Below are 17,651 nucleotides of genomic sequence, written 5' to 3'. Positions count from 1 at the left end.
TTAGGGCATCTCTCAATCCTCTGGAGAAGATCTGAAAAGGGTATGGGGCATGAGCAGAGGGAGGGGGAGGAGTCACGTTGCGCAAATGAAAATACAGTGACAGAATGCGGTAGTTGAATAGTGCCCACAGACTATATCGAGAGAGCAGTTTCACACACAGTGTAATTTTCGGACAAAATACTAAGTCCGTACAATTATACTTTGGGAGAAATAATAAGCCTGACCTCTGTCACTACTTTGTTGCCTGGCCTCTATTGCTAATTTCTCACTGGCTGTCATTTTTGCACCTCATTGCCAGTCAACTTCCACCTTACAGTTTTCTCCTTTATATACCATCCAACTAAGATTTCTCTTCATGCATCTGAAGGCATGCCACAAAGGCACAAGCATAATAACAAATTAAGTACATTTGTTAGTATTTATGGTGAGTTTTGCTGCAAAAGATTAACACGGCTCACGCTCTGCTAATTTTATATGTCATTAATATAGTGTAAGATACGCATCCTGATGTGCATGTTGCACCTAGTGTGTTGTCTATTTGTTCAATAATTGTTTGCTCTAATGGTGCAATATTTCTGGGCCAATTTAATTCCTCAAAAACTTGATCGTCAGCTTAGAAATTTTGGAAAGTCATGACTTCAATCCAAAAGTGGATTTGGCAAGTAAAAGCCCCTCCATTCAATCCAGAGTCCCAGTTTTCACCATACATCTTTCTTCTGTGGCCCCCATTGCTTTTGGGTGTCTAGCTACATGTTTCATTTTTGGAACCACTTGGTCATTATTACTGTCCATTTTCAAACATTCCATGTGCAAATAATTATTCCTGGGTCTTTCAGATACCTTAGCCTTTTTAAAAAGTCACTTGGTAGAGGGGGTAAATGTGAATATTCTTCTGTGTACCTCTGGTGCATAGCTAATAAATTCAAATGAGCATGTCATAAAAAAAAAATCTTAATTGCCAATACAGAGTTACTTTCCATCTGTCTAAGCTTTTCCCCCCACATGTTTGTTTTTAAACACCCCAGGTAGCCGTAAGTACTGCTATGTGGTAGTATATTTGGTGACAATTTGATGATACGGTTCTCTCCTTATGTACAATTCTCTCCCCCTCCCCCCCTCCCCAAAACTCATGACAAATCTTTTCCCAGTTGGCACTGGAGAAAATGACTAATGCTTAACCCATTTGTGTGATCAATTCACTTAAGCAGCTACTGTGAAATGTTAATCACAACTTTAATTTGTACTGCATTAGCATTTTGATTAACTTGTAGGCTTGCTAGCACACTTGAAGCACTTTTACTCATAGTTACTGCTCGGAAATGACTTTTTGATTAATTAAGTTTGTTAGATAGCAGCTGAGCTTCCTGAATGCTAACCTTACGGGGCTAAAAGTTCAGGAGAAAGTTATTGTGAACAACTGTTGCCGTTGAAAAGAATTCTCTGAAACACTATAAATATTTAATTATTTACAAAATATTGAATATTCTAAGGAAATTGACCTTAACTCCCTCCCTCCCTCCCTCCCCCCCCCCAAAAGGTGCAGATGTGACTGGAGAAAAAAGGTTTTAGATTTTCCTTTTCCAAGAATATTGAGCGTGGCCTGGCAAGTGGATTAGAATTTTGTAATTTGGTATGCTTTGGGGTTTTTGAAGGAATATTTCTATTTTTTACTTAATCATTGGAAGAAATTGGTTGTGCATTTTTAAGACTATTGGCTTAAAAATGTGGTGCATGAGCTATCCTTGTGGCACACAGACATAGAACTCAAGACAAATTGCAAATCAGTTATGCATTATTATAGCTTAGGCAGTCTTCGTCCAGGCTTCCCATTCACTTCACTGGAAGGGTCAGCTTTATGTGCACATGTCTTTTCATTCTCAGAGGTAATTGGTGGTTGTGGATATGTGGATTTATTATCCTGAACAGCAAATCTTAGCACTGGGCATTTAGGTACCATTCCACTGAAATATAAATTAATTGTTTTAATTTGCTGACTTTAATGAATATGTCTATTGAAGAAAGTATCCAGTGATGCATGTTGTGACAAGAGAGATACGTATTTTCAAAATATGTCAGCTTGTGTAATAAATTCTATTTTTTATTTTTCCTTAATTAAATCTGCTTACCATCTTCATGCAGCTTTGACAGAATAGTAATTACCTGTAAACGATGATTACCTTATAAAAGGAGCACTTCATTTGCTGTTATCTCATTTAATTCTTTGCACAATTAATAAGACTCTGAATGCCCAGCTTAAATAATTGTATATAGACAAATATAGGGCATCCGTGATATCACAGATATGTTTCTTACATAGTATATCATCTGCCTTAAATGGAGATATGAAGGGCTGGTGGGGGGACAGAAAAAGCTAGGGAGGAAATTTGGGGAAACACAGGGGGGGTGAAATATGATCTCCAGCATTAGGGAATGAGAATTCTGACATACATAGCACTCAAATCCAATATAAATTTCTGCACCCAGAAGGTTCTGCCATCTTCATGAGTTGCTTGCTTGTGAATTGCTGCTTCTGGTGACCTTTGGTCTAGCTTGGTGATATTAGAAGCAACTGTCATTTTCTTCTTTTCCTTTGACTTGGCCTCTTCCTTACGGCCAACTTTTCAGCTCTTCCCTCCAGCAGTTCAGGAAACAGCAGCTGTGCTTGAAGAATAAAAACATTAGAAGGTAGGAGCAAAACTGCAAAAAAAACCAAACCCTTTTGTGGGTGTCAAACCTAAGATGAAATATCTGGAAGTTTGGATAGAAAACGAACTCTAACCACGGCTAACAGAAGGAAGTTGACTACTTCTGAGTATAGTCACAATTTTGCATTAACAAAACTAGGTACTTGTAGCTGTAAATTCCATAAATATGCCAAATAATACAATTTCATATTCTGAGTTGTAAATGATAAATGTTACATTCTTAAAGCAGTAAAGTAAGCTTTGGTTTGATTTTTTTTTAAATTAAGTACTGCATGTATTTTAGTTTTTCCGCAAACTTTCAATTCCCCCCCCCCCTTGGCTTCAAATTTTTCAGAAACTTTAAAACGCTGCATTTCATTGAAGTTACTTCACATGATTTAATGCTTCTGTTGCGAGTTGTTGGAGCATCTTCTGTATTTATATAATATAATCACACACAAAGAAATGTGGCTGCTTTATTCAACACATGTGTCTTTCAACCCAAAAGAATTTTACTTAAAATACCGTGTTTACTCAAATCTAATGCTCACCTTTTTTGGCCAAATTATGCTGTGAATATTAAGGTGTGCATTAGATTTGATGGCACATTAGACTCAAGTAAATACGGTAAAACCTGATTTAAAATTCGGAATTTGAATTACTATCTTAGCATGAAAATAATAGAACTTTCAGGCTTTCAAAGTATTCAATCTATTCTGTGTCAATGTAAAAAAGATTCTGCTATTACACTAGAATATACAATGTACCTGCTCCACAACTTGCACTACCATAAGGCAAAACAAGGTGGTTGCTTCAGGTTACAAATTTGGGGCATCATTACAGTATCTAACTCGAGGATGGTACCATTTGGATATTCCATCTTAGGTGTCAGGAATTCTTGGTTTAGTAGTCCTTTATCCCATTTCAATACGACGACTTCTGACATTTCAGTGCCAGATATTCATGGATTACTATTCATGCCAATAAGAGCAACCTTGGCTGAGGTCATTTCCAAGGTTGCCTGTAGAACCCGATGTTTCTAAGGAGGGTTCTAGTTGTGATCCTGTCAGTACAGAGCAGCACAGAGTTAATAGCTCACAAAACATAGTTAAGCATTATGGGAAATGCAGAATAAATATGATATTTTTGTTTCATTTTTTAAAAGGAAGGACTTTACCTCACTAAAGAAAGCGATATTAGGTTGTCTTTTTTAAAATACCGGTTATGGTGATGGCTACAGGTGCAAAATCAGTTTTTACAGAATGGAGCAGATATGTTAAATATGTTCTCCATTAGTTACTCCAGTATACATGTGACTGACTGATTTGGAGAGCGCAAGCAGAATGACTCAATTTGCTACTTTGAGTATTTGAAAGGATTTCATTTTCCATTGATGTGTTAAGCATTTATGCGTGTTGCACTTAGCTAATGAATGAAAATGTGAATGGGTTTCCAAGCAGCAAATGGAAGAAGCTGATCTGGCTACGGTTCTGATTTCTTCACAATGTCCCTGTGCTGGATTTCACACCAGGATAGAGATGCTATGAATAAATATTATGGATGAGAGAACACAGAATAAGAGGGGAAAGAGGATTTGCCGCGTGGGCCTTAGGCACTATGTAGAACACACCCACACACTCAAGCGTTTGTTATTCCTTATTGGATACGAGTAAACGGCTGTCAATTTGTGCAAAGCTCTCTGTGTGGCAGAAGATCCTATAACAAATTTCTGCAGCTGGCAGATTGTAGATTTGCTTGCTCAGGTCCTTATTCCTTTGTCAAAAAAAAAATCTGCTTAGTGAGGAAAAACGAAAGAAAAAGCACCAATAGAATACATTGTGCAGCCCAAAGCCCAAAGCCTTCACACACTGAATTTGTATATTACACTATAAGAATTTCATCACTGCAGCTGTCTTATGTGCATAAATTTCAGTACGGTCAGTAGGTGGGGTAAAAGAGTTAAGGCTATCTCATGTTGATTCAAGCTCAACAAAGCCAGGAAATTGGAAGCTAAGGTTAATGTCTTTAAAGACATGCCCTGTGATCAGTAATAATGTGCAGTGTCACAAATTGTACTTCCTTACCATTTATACTCCATGCACTCACAGTTCTTTTTTTAGCTCTTTTAGACCCAACTCAAGATAGGAAGGATGGAGTGGCTGGGACCAGCAAATGCTTGTCCTCAATTGTCTTATGATGCATCTAAGCATTATTCTGTTGCTAGAGGAAACCTGTTGTGCATTAGCACATGCATGTTGTTTGTTTTACATCAGTAACTGGCAGAATGTGTTAAACAATGGTGTCCTCTGATGCAGTAATGGTTAATGTGGCAGGTGATGGTGCCAATAATGATAAAGGTCAAAGCAAATTTTGGAACTAATTCACCCATACATCAATTTTTAAAAGACAACAATGAAAGGTGCATATTGGCAGGGTGGAGGCGGCTAGCATTCCCCCCCCCCCAAGGGCAGCTACAGGTATTTACATAGAAAATCAGGGTAGACAAATGACCTCACAAATCTTTGCCCACACATCTTTTCTATTGCAAAGTGGTGTTGGGGTGGGTGCAGTTTGAAGCAATGAAGTGGTGTGCTGAGAGAGGTTTGCTAAGCCCTTCCGCGTATCGCTACTTTTCAGCCGCAACCCCAGAAGTATGAGTGGTGAGAAATTACCGCTTTTACAGAATTACGATTCCAATCGATGCCCTCAGTGGTGTTGGATGGTCGGTACGGCAAAGTACAGTATGAAGAGACACTTTGTGTATGTGGGCAACCCTGTGTAGAGGATCTGTACCATTATTTATTGCAATGCCCACTATATATAGATCCAAGAGACCGATTTATAAAACCCCTGCTTACGAATGGAATACACTCTGACAGGGTGGAAAGGGTGAAATGGCTGCCGAGCGATACTGATGACTTTGTAACTTATAAAGTAGCACTATATGTGTTGGCAGCTAAGAAGATCAGGAGAGAAGAGCTAGATAAAATAGCCGTCAACTGCAAAGGGGATTTGGACATTTAAGCTGGCATATTTTACCTGAGATTTCCCTGCTATTCTAGCTTATACAACAAATAATTTCTATGAGTCTTGACTGTGGTTTATTGCACTGGTAGTGCTAAATGTTTTTATGGTTATTGCTGTTTTTCCTTTTGTTCCCCTTGTGAACGATGCCATGGCCTTTGGCTAGCGCAGTAAAGACTATGAATGCATGAGTGAGAAATTATGCTGATAAGGCTTTTTCAAAGGATAGATATTGCATTTTCTGTAAGTACCATGACACCTAAGCTAAGTGAATGTCTGCATAGTCCAAACTGGTGCTATAAGTAGGCAACTCAAAGTTCAGGAAGAGCCCATTGAAAAAGCTAGGGGGGAAATCGCTCCTCTTCCCACCCACCTCCAGGTCATCCAGGGATGAAAATGTAGTGCTGGCTAGACAGAGTGCATAGCCCATTGTACGCATGCAGTGGTTTGTAGTGTTCCATTCTCCCACGGAAAGGGACGCGGGTGGCGCTGTGGGTAAAACCTCAGCGCCTAGGACTTGCCGATCGCATGGTCGGCGGTTCGAATCCCCGCGTCGGGGTGCGCTCCCGTCGTTCGGTCCCAGCGCCTGCCAACCTAGCAGTTCGAAAGCACCCCTGGGTGCAAGTAGATAAATAGGGACCGCTTACCAGCGGGAAGGTAAACGGTGTTCCGTGTGCTGCGCTGGCTCGCCAGATGCAGCTTCGTCACGCTGGCCACGTGACCCAGAAGTGTCTGCGGACAGCGCTGGCTCCCGGCCTATAGAGTGAGATGAGCGCACAACCCTAGAGTCTGGCAAGACTGGCCCATACAGGCAGGGGTACCTTTACCTTTACCTTTATTCTCCCACGGAAACAGAGAAGTAAGGATCCAACATATGCAAAAAGTCATCCATGCATTTTTCTACTGAGTAGCCCATTCACCCCTTTAAATGCTTACCAGTTGGAAGAATCCTAAAAAGTTGTCCTCCTCAAATTGTATTACATGATTGTGTCAGGAGGAGAGAGATTGGAAATCACCATTTTAAAAAATATGAAGTTACCTTCCTGTCCATATTTGTTTTGCCTCCATCTGAAATCCACAGTGTCATGCAATGAGTGTTATGGTAGCAGTGTTTTTGTTTACATACAATCACACTGGACATGATTTTCTCTTATAAAAAATCAAAAGCTCACAGGACATTGAACCATAGGCAAAATAGTTTTGAACATTGGTCCTTAGCAAACGCTAAGCAAACTTGGTCAGAAATAAACCTTTAGAAAGGTAAGCATAAACTACCGTTTCCAAGCTGAATCTCTTCCCCCATGGCTGCCACCAGCTTTGTGTACCTTTTAAACTCAACATTTCTCCAGGATCAGTGTAATTTAATTGAAATAGCTCTGCATGTGTAAACAACTCCTTTGTTTAAAGAAGATTTCGTTGTTTAGTTTGCCTTAAGTAAATGCTGCCTTTTGTTTGTCTGTAAAACATTTGATTAAATGTACAGGCTAATATAGACAGCTTAGCATTCCTCTAGTGGGCTGTACAAGAAGTCTGGAGCATACATTTTAGCATCAAAATGCAGCCTAGATGCTCCCTGTATTTATTTTTTAAATAAAATAAAACAAAAACTTAAACTGAAAATAAAAAACCTTCTGCTTCCAATACTGTCAGTGATTAGCTTTCCAGGTATATTCATGAAGTGTCAACCTACTAAAGCTTTTCAAATCTCTTTGAATGCTTCTTGTTTTGTCTGGCAGTTGTACATTTGTCATCATGTACAGTTTGGATAGCCTTTAGCTGCTGCTAATGTCAACATGTGATTTTGATGGTTTTACTGTAGGGCAGTGTACTTTCTTGACCTGCTGCAAAGTCTAATATTCGTAGGAGAAATGTATAGGTTGATTGCACTTAAAAACTTAAAAACCACTTAAAAACCATGTGATGGCACTTAAAAAACTCTGTATAAACATTAGCCTGATTTAAATATTCTCAACAGTAGTGTGACTAATTTCAGTATTGTTCGAAGGAAGTGATTCACATGGTTGATACTGGCAACATGGTTGCTTCTCATGCTAACACTGTCCTGGGGACCATTAACACTGGTATGGAAAATCGTACTGACCCCCATAACCCATCTTACTGTAGAAGAGTTGTTTTGGAAGACAGTTTTATGCTTTCCTTCTTTTCCTCAGGCAAGATGTAACCTGCACTTTTCTTTTTTAAAAAAGATACACTTAGGAACCACTGCACAGGAACTGTTCTCTTGAGTTTCCCAAATGGGAACAAGGAAGTAGTAGTGGACAGTCTCACAGAACTACTGTGAAGATAAACAATATCATATTATTTCTCATTACTGTATGTGGTTTCCATCGATCGTGTGAGAAATTGATAAGGAGTAACTAAAATTGTTGTCTTCTTGATTTAGGCAATGCTGGATATTGCAGCAAATGAAGGTTGGTTGGTGACTGCTCTAAACATAACCAGTTTGGTACAGATGCTGATTCAGGGGCGATGGATCCACGATTCCTCTTTGCTTACTTTACCTAACGTTGAATACCACCATCTTCACCTCTTCAGGTATGCATTCTTCTTGGGTACAGAATGCAGATATCCCTTGCTTCCCCACACGCGCATAGTGACACATGAGCCAGGACCATTTCATGAAGTCCTGATTGTGGGAATTCCCACTACACACTATTCCCCAGTTTACATCCACTCTCTTCATTATGGCTGAACAGATATGTTAATGCAAATCTTTCCAAGTTTCCAGTCCAACACTTGGGAGTGTATTCAGTTGTATCCTTTCTGTAGTACCTTATTTTTCTGTGCCTAAGATGAAACTTTTTCCTTAGTAATAATAGGCAAAAATTGTTGGTCATCTTATACACGTATAGCATCGGCTGTACTTGAGGGACGATTCCAACAGATTCCATACGAAAAGCGCTTATGTCCCTGCGGAGATGGCAGCACGGAATCAGTGGCACATGCCCTCCTTGCGTGCACTCTTTATAAAGACCTGAGGAACAAGATTATTATGCCTCTTTTATTGACCATTTCGGGTCGCCCAACCACTGCCACAGTGCTGTTTCTTCTGGCAGATCAAGAGGAGCAGATGACAGCAAAGGTTGCAAGGTTTCTAGCTGGGGCAATCAGAATAAGGTCCACTATTTGACTGCTGATTCAGGACCCTAAAGTGTGTTTTATATAATCAACTTTTTATTTTGTTCTGTGTATATCGCAATGTTTTTTTGTTGCTATTGCCGACGGCTGACGCAAATAAAGTTTCATTCATTCACATATAGCAGAGGGGGGCCGGACGATTGGTGGCAGCAGTGAGCAGGAGATTAGTAGCAGCAATAGGGCATACTATCGTCTGTGTTGCATTGAGTGCTCAGGTGGGCTTTTGCGGCAAGTGTGCAGAAGATAAGTGTCTGCGGCTATGCATGTGATTTACAGTGGTGGGCACCGCAAAAAAAGCTCAAGAACTTTGGGCAGCCACAAAAAATAGGGGTTGTCTTATACATGGGGGTGTGTTATACACGAAAAAAATACAATAATCTGCTGATAGATACATGCAGTGGTGCCTCGCAAGACGAAATTAATTCGTTCCGTGAGTTGTGTCATCTAGCGATTTTTTCGTCTTGCGGAGCGCGGATTCGCTGGGTATTAATGGCTTTAAGAAAAAGGAAGCAAACTCGCAAGACGTTTTCGTCTTGCGAAGCAAGCCCATAGGGAAAATCGTCTTGCGAAGCAACGCAAAAAACGAAAAACCCTTTCGTCTTGCGCGTTTTTCGTCTTGCGAGGCATTTGTCTTGCGAGGTACCACTGTATAAGTTTCTGGGTGGTGGTCTTCAGAGTGGAGTGCTAATTCGTATAAGTGGACCACTACATTCGTCTTAGTTGTAGATGCATAAGGATATGGGCAGAGATGGTCATCTTATTAATTTTAAATGGTAAATTGAAATAAATAATGTTAATCTGCATGGTAAAGCTATTTTCTTATTAAACCTATTTAAAGCAAGAGGGTAGCTACTTAATGTTATTTGACCTTGGACTGTGGTATATGCAGTCTCTCGTGTACCCTGTTTTTAAACTATGAAGCTTGCAGTATGGTGGTGTTTGTGCAACTTGCATTTCAGATTCATTAAAACATAAGGCTGTTGATGTGAACTTCTAAGACAAAGCTCCACTTAAAATAGATTTTGCCTTCTTTTATCTTAAAATGTGTATTTCTAGTTTCACCTTCTCAATTTTCCTTTTTCCTTTCTTTTTTATCTCCTTTCCTGAGCTTCAATTCTTAACTGGATATATCTTTACTGTTTTACTAGGAAATGGAACCAAGGGAAAAGGAAAGGTGGTTACCAAGGGCCTATTGAATGTCTTCCTGAACTGATTGCTGCATGTGATGGAAAAGAGACTGTTTTTGCTTCCATTGTAGACCGCGATTTCCACGCCACACAAATTACGCAGGTAACATTTTCTCTCATGGGTACAGTTTAAAGTTATTGGGTCAATATATATGGAAAAAATCCACTTGGCACACTTTCAGTGGAGCAACATGATTTTTGCAAACATATATATTTAATCCACCTAAAATTAAAACCTAAGATTTCAACAATTGGTGCAGAAAAGCTTAATTCAATCTAACGTGTTCCGTGCTTCAAACACACACAGTTTTGACCAGATATTCAGGACTGAAGCCTAAATGTATTTGCCATAATCTCAGGTAACAAGATAATGGCACACATTTTGTCTTCTGCACACACTTTGTCTTGATTGGCTTGCTCTGCCACAGGTCCTGGCTGCTGCAAATGCCCATGAACCATTTGTGTACACCATGCTTTCCAATTTCTGAAAGCTCCAAGAGGTTGCTGAGGGGATTGTCATGCAGTACCATGGAGCATAGATGTTTCTTGCCTGCTGCATGTGCAGCATGTGTGTCAAGATTGTCTTTGCAGAGGTTGATTTTGTTTCTGATATGTGTGTGTGTGTGTGTGTGTGTGTGTGTGTGTGTGTGTGTAGTGGTACCTTGGGTTAAGTACTTAATTCGTTCTGGAGGTCCGTTTTTAACCTGAAACTGTTCTTAACCTGAAGCACCACTTTAGCTAATGGGGCCTCCTGCTGCTGCCACGCTGCCAAAGCACAATTTCTGTTCTCATCCTGAAGCAAAGTTCTTAACCTGAAGCACTATTTCTGGGTTAGCGGAGTCTGTTACCTGAAGCGTATGTAACCTGAAGCGTATGTAACCCGAGGTACCACTGTATATGATAAGTTTTTGTTTCAGGTAACAGAAGCAAATATATTTAGATATAATAGACCCTAATATATTAATCAGCAAATAGTGTTTGCATAGCAGAGCTAGTATTCTGTGACATTCTAGGGCTGATGCAGGTGAACTCCAGGATGACAAGTGGTTCGTGTGTGTGTGTGTGTTTGTAAGCAGTGCTGTTTGTTTTGGTCAGTGGTAGCCACCATACACGAATCGCCCACCACAAAGGTGTGTTTAAAGTTGCTGCACAGGGCTGGGGGTTTTTATGTATGTGGGTCCTCCATATCTTGTACTTGGGTGTACCTGCACACAGCTGATATAAAATGCATGTCAGTGAGAAATGGTATGCTATAATATTTTGAAGAAGAAAATGCTGCTGAAATTAATTAAGTTTAGTATTCCAAGGCAACTCAAGTGTAGCAGAACTGTGACTAGAGACATTCTAACATTTTTTTGAATTCACCCTTAAATCAGAGGAATCTGCCACCTGTGTTTTTAGAGAGGAAAAGAAAAATACTTTGTTAAAAGATTGCGTATGTTATAGCATTGTCGCAAGCTGAAGCATTTTCTGGGTTCAGGAATGTCAAGTTAAACTGAAGGTGCTAACTAAAAATAAAATCTTCAAGTTTTATTTCAGGTACCCTAAGGCTGCAATCCTAACCCCACTTACATGAGAGTAAGCCCCATTGAATTCTTAGTAAACATAGTTAGATTGCGCGGTTAGTGACTTACCTAAATATAATCCTTTGTCCTTTGCACTTATCTCCTTAATTTCAGATAAGCTAAAATTTTGCTTCCAAACAAAAGGTAACTATTTTAATGTCCATTACTAACACCTGTATTTATATATAAAATGTCATTAAAATTGTGAGTAAAAATGCATTAAGATCAAAACAAAACCTTCTTTAACAACAGATTTCTAACATAATATACAATTGACTTAAGTCCAAGTTGTAGATCTGTTGAAAAATTAGAACATTGTTATAATTAGTTCAGGGAAAACTCAGAAGTAAACTAACTTAATTTATTTGCATAAATTGCCGTTCTGTTATCTTTAAAACCAAATGCAAATTGGCTCTGTCTGATACGATGATGGTTATTTGGCTCAAAAGTGCTTCAATTTGCGTAGCAATCTGGTGTCGTCTCTGCAGTGAGACGATCCCAGGTAACATACAAATCCTGAATTATTCCAGAAATTAGTATGTTTAAAGCATCAATTTAAGTGCTAATTGCAGTAGTAATGAGAAAAAGCAGTACTACTGTGAGATTTGCATCTCCCTCCCCATCAGTATGCCTGGAACAGCGGCTGACTGGCAGAGGATTTGGCTGCTAATTAAATAATTGTATGCATGGTAGTGTTCGCGTCTGATTCAATAGATGAAGATTAATCCTCAGATAAATATGTTTGGCTGGTATTGAAATGTCTTAGCAGTTTCTTCAAAAATAGCTTTTGTGTATGTGGTGTGCCCATATCTTTCATGTGTCTGTTTAATATGTCAATAACATAAACTCTGCTTACACTATACATCTAGATGCATGTAAGTGTAAATAAATACATTATATTACAACGTAGAAGGAAACACTCAGCTGAGTTCGAAGTGGCCATGCAACACATCTGTATGAAGCCCATGAATGTGCTTTGCAGGCCCAAATAAAAATATGCTTCTAAAACATTTGTCATTATTTTTAAAAGAGAAACTATCACAGAAATAAGTTGCAGGGCTTAATTGGGCTTAATTTTTCATTTGCCTCTTTCTAAACCAAATAAATAAGAAGCCAAAGAAAATACGAATTACCTGTGAAAATGAACCTACAGTAATCTGAATGGGCAAGAGTGACTCTCAACACAGGTCCAGCATCCATAGGCAGAAGTTTCTCCTTCTCACCATCACTTACACACAGTAGACAGCATGTTTGGGGGATTGGAAGCCTCTTGTGTGCTGGATGGACACAGGGTAAATATACCTACCGATCTCCCACAGTCCCCTTAACATTCCAGTAAAGGAGTGTGAGATAGAATCCTATTGGAACCCTGCACAAGCAGGTGCTTCACCCTCAGTAAAGTAGATCCTGCCTACTGTTTTGTTGTACAGTTTTTCAAAAGCACATCACTTTATATGGGCCAAAGCTTTAAGACAATACAGTGGTACCTCAGGTTACATACGCTTCAGGTTACAGACTCTGCTAACCCAGAAATAGTACCTCGGGTTAAGAACTTTGCTTCAGGATGAGAACAGAAATCGTGCTCCAGCAGTGCGGCAGCAGCAGGAGGCCCCATTAGCTAAAGTGGTGCTTCAGGTTAAGAACAGTTTCAGGTTAAGAACAGACCTCCGGAATGAATTAAGTACTTAACCCGAGGTACCACTGTACGTAGTTCCCGCGAAGAGTTTGCTGCACTTCAATTTTGTCAAGGGTACAGAAGTTTGATATAGGTACCTAGATTTCAACATGCAGGCTTTTTCTCTCTCCCTTCTTGTTGCAGCAGAGGCAGTGGGGTAGGGGAGGAATGAAGAGAAACCTTTCACACACACAAAACAACAACCCACCAGTGCTTCTCCTTCAGACCTCCATGATTTGAAGGAGAAACTGTGGGGATGGGGGGGGGTTGAAAATGCATTTTCACCCCACCCCATCAGCTGACAAGAGGGAAGGAGCATGGATTTTTCAAGGCCTTCAAAAATAAAACCCACCCCCACATTTCTGCTTCAAACTTCCATGAAGATTCAAAATAGAATTGTGGGGGGCATTTAAAAGCCCTTTATAAACTTCCCCCAGCGCCAGGTAATTGAAAGGGGGGTGGCCCTGCCCCCCTGTGAACTTTGGCCTATCGGGTGAGGGATATAAAGATGCACGCTTCTGGCCAAAAACGGTTCTCCACTCCTGATTTGCAATATCTGCAACAGATCTATATCTGGTTTCCTTGAAAACTATCATTGTCTTGAAATAGAGATTAAAGCTATCAAAGTTGCAGTTGCAGTTAAAGGACTTGTAAAATCATTTTTTTAAGAAAGACATTTTGACTGTGATGGATTAGGCAGTAATGGCCAGTGCCCATTTCCCAGCAGGCTGTCACTGAGGGCTTCCCACAAGCATCTGACTGGACACTGTGAGAACAGGGAGCCACACAAGTACCGTGCAACTGGCACAGAGGAAAAGCTTTTTAACCCTGTCCAAGTGAGAACTATAACAGAAGTTGTGTCAGAATTCCCCCCTTGCATCCCTCAGCTGCCCAGTTCTGTACAAGCCAAGTCACAGAAAATAAGTGAGCCGTTAAGGGACTAAGCTGAGAATTCTGAAGGAACCTTGTTTGCTGTACTCAGTGGAATAAGGAAATGGTTAAAGAGTGTGTGCCTGTGTCAGCATCAGTGCCAGCATTGGGGGGAGGGGTGTTGAACATGGTCAGGCATCTCCCAAGGACCTACATCCCAGCAAAGGGCCCACTGATGATCTCTGTCAAGTTGCTGCAGAGTGAAAAGTGGGGGGACCAGTTTATTATTATTATTATTATTATTATTATTATTATTATTATTACACTGGGCAACAATTTTTTACTTTTTGAATGTTGTCTAGATTTCTACAACTGATTTAGGGTATTTTTGCACTGCTGAATCAGGAAATGGCATCCGTTTCTCTCCATCAGGTCAGGTTTTTGTGCTATGTTGATTTGAAAAAAATCAGATCTTGTGACAAAATCAATTACATTTTTGTGGCATTATCAGCTGATTTTTGACAACACATATCATCCTAAATATGTTTTAAAGAGAAAAAAATGTTTTTCCAACAATATATATTGATTACCTGATAGAAACATCGATTACTGTAAACTGAATGGTGGACATTGATAAAGGTAAGTACACGTAAATTGCATGTTGCTTCACCATTTTTCAAACTTCAGGGCTTGAACTTCCGTTTCTTGGAACTCCTGGAATGCTCAGCGGCAGGGAGGTCTCTCTTCAGAGTCCAACAGTAGTCAGCCATCATGACTGTGTCCCAGCGACCCTAATACCTGGTCTCCATCTCTTTCATGTCCTGATGGAATCTCTCCCCCTGCTCGTCTCATTGAACCCAGGTTCTCAGGAAACTGGTCCATATGTGAAAATAGGTAGTGCATCTTGATGCTCATGTTGCAGCCCAGGTTTCTGAAAGCAGTCAGCATGTTGTTGACAAGTTCTGCATAGTTTCTGGCCTTATTGTTGCCAAGAAAGTTCTTCACTACCAGAACAAATGCCTTCCACGCTTCCAGTTCCACTTCGTTCATTGAGTTTCCAAACTCTGGATCTCTGATGAGCTGACGGATCTGAGGACCGTCCAATATGCCAGCTTTCAACTTCTCCATGGTCAATCCTGGAAAAGCCTGGCACAAGTAAGTGAAGCAGTCACCATCCTTGTTCAGAGCCTTGGTGAACTGCTTGATGAAGCCGAGCTTGATGTGCAGCGGTGGGAAGAGTATTCTGTCTCTGTCCACCAGAGGGTCATTGATGATGTTCCTTTTTCTGCAAGGCACCAATTCCTCCCACACAGGCCAGTCCTTCTTCGTGTAATGCTGAGCACGGTCCCTACTATCCCACATGCACAGAAAACATGGGTACTTGGTGAAGCCAGACTGTTGTCCCAACAAAAAGTTCACCATCTTCAGGTCAACACAAATAAACCACTTATGCTGATCATAACCAATTTTCTCCAGCACATACTTCACCCCTTCATAGTTCTCCTTCAGTGTACTCAAGTGAGCCAGGGGTTTTGATCCCCCAACTTTATGCTTTGCCACAAATCTTTATGGAAGATTTCGAGGTTTTATGACTTCAAACTGATCCCTTTTCGACATAATCACCCAGAACTATCGGACCTGAATACTTCTTGTCATTAAAATAATCATTTCCAATCAAAACAATTATTCAACATGGCATTTTACCCCCACCTACTTCTTCTAAAATGCTCCACACAAACGTACAGGTGAACAAAAACGTAAAAAAATGACATGTGGCCATAGCTAAAAAAACTTGACCTGATTGAGCAAAACCAATGTGATTTTTGGATTCAGCGCATCAGATTTGTCCTAAATCAGCTGAAAAAACGCAGACAACAAATTTGTTGTTGACCAGTGTTATTAATACCCTACCCATCTGGCTGGGTTTCTCCAGCCACTCTGGTCAGCCTCCAGCAAAACATCAAAATACAATAATTAATTCATCAGATATTAAAAGCTTCCCTAAACAGGGCTGCCTTCAGGTGTCTTCTAAAAGTCAGATAGTTGTTTATTTCTTTGACATCTGATGGGAGGGCGTTCCACAGGGCAGGCGCCACTACCAAGAAGGCCCTCTGCCTGGTTCCCTGTAGCTTTGCTTCTCGCAATGAGGGAATCGCCAGAAGGTGCTCGGTGCTAGACCTCAGTGTCTGGGCTGAACAATGGGGGTGGAGACGCTCCTTCAGGTATACATAGAGACTGTCTTGCCCAAAACCCAGAGCAAGCACTAGCTAGCACATATAGAAGTGAATCTCTGGGCACAGCCAAAGCTACTCAAGGCTTAGCCCTTGCTCACTTCAAACTATAGCTCCAGTTTGAAATACAAAGCTGATCTGGAATGTAAGGAACTTTTGATCTTGAGGAAGTCCTGAAAACTGCCAAGTATAGAAAAAGTGATAGTCGCTAACTATTTTAAGGACATTAAAGATTCAATCCACTTTGGTTGCAGTAAGCAACTTTGAATGTGGATAACTTTCCATAAGAATTTGAACTTTTGGGTAATTATCTGAACTGATCCTCTGAACTCTCTGTGGTTTGCCTTATCACTAATTAGCACTTCAGTGACTCACTCATTATGGATTATGTTGGGAAGATTTAATTCAGAATGTAATTATAAGTAGTTTTCAGTGGCTTATAGAAGAATAGTTTAATCAGTAGGGGTAAGACAATTTTTTTACATAAAAAATGGACATAAAATAATCTTTCTAAAGCATGTGTAGTACTCTTCAGGGGTTTCATATTTGCTTTGTTTGTGCTGGCAAAGTCAAATTAAGGAGTGAAATATTTATGGTGACAATTCTAGCAGTCGTGTTAAAACAAACAGACCCATTGGCTCTTACAGAAATGGGGAAATATCCCTAAAGCACTGGAGATCGATTTTGGAGGGATTCAGGAATGATCTACCCTTGATCCATGTTTCTTTCCTCTCTCTTGGACTACCGTGGCAGTTGTGACATGTAGCTCCAGCCCATATCCTTGTGTGAAAGACACAGGGGTGGATGTTTCTGAAACATCTATTTTTGTACTTTAAGGCTATGTTTCACAGAGTGCTGGTGCCCAGTCTTGGTTTTGTGTGTTTATGGATCTTCCATGTTTCTGAGCTCTTGAAAAGTCAGATAAGCTGTTTGATTTATGTGTGTGCGTTTAATGTAATGGTGTGTAGTATCCTGTTGTATGTTCAAACACATGTGTGCATGTTTTGTTTTAATCACAGCCTGTGAGCTGTGTCCAGCCTGCCATGTGTTTTTCTGTGTCCCCTTCTTTGCCCATCAATGGGTAATGATGCCACATCAGGATGTATCTTGGGGACTGACTGAAATTCTCAGTTCTATGAGAGGCTGAATAAGCTGGCCCCTGAGGTAGTGGGTGTGAAAGCTTAGTGCCAAATTAAGTTTGTTCTGCCTGGAGGATAGCAAACCTAGCTACTTGTTCTTTTTATGGTTCTAACCAT

General features: G+C 40.2%; 1 protein-coding gene across 1 annotated transcript in view; it reads left to right on the top strand.

Annotated features, from left to right (window-relative positions):
* ASCC3 (activating signal cointegrator 1 complex subunit 3) overlaps nt 1–17,651 on the top strand; it is a 216,673-nt gene that overhangs the window by 195,004 nt on the left and 4,018 nt on the right. The window contains exons 38-39 of the mRNA XM_083608265.1: nt 8,113–8,264; nt 10,016–10,157. Coding sequence (XP_083464391.1) covers nt 8,113–8,264; nt 10,016–10,157 — 294 coding nt within the window. The remainder of the gene's footprint in view (nt 1–8,112; nt 8,265–10,015; nt 10,158–17,651) is intronic.

This window comes from Podarcis filfolensis (assembly GCF_964270895.1).
Source record: "Podarcis filfolensis genome assembly, chromosome: 3".
Lineage (NCBI taxonomy): Eukaryota > Metazoa > Chordata > Lepidosauria > Squamata > Lacertidae > Podarcis > Podarcis filfolensis.
Note: the sequence above shows the minus strand (reverse complement) of the source record. Positions and strands in the feature narration are given on the sequence as shown.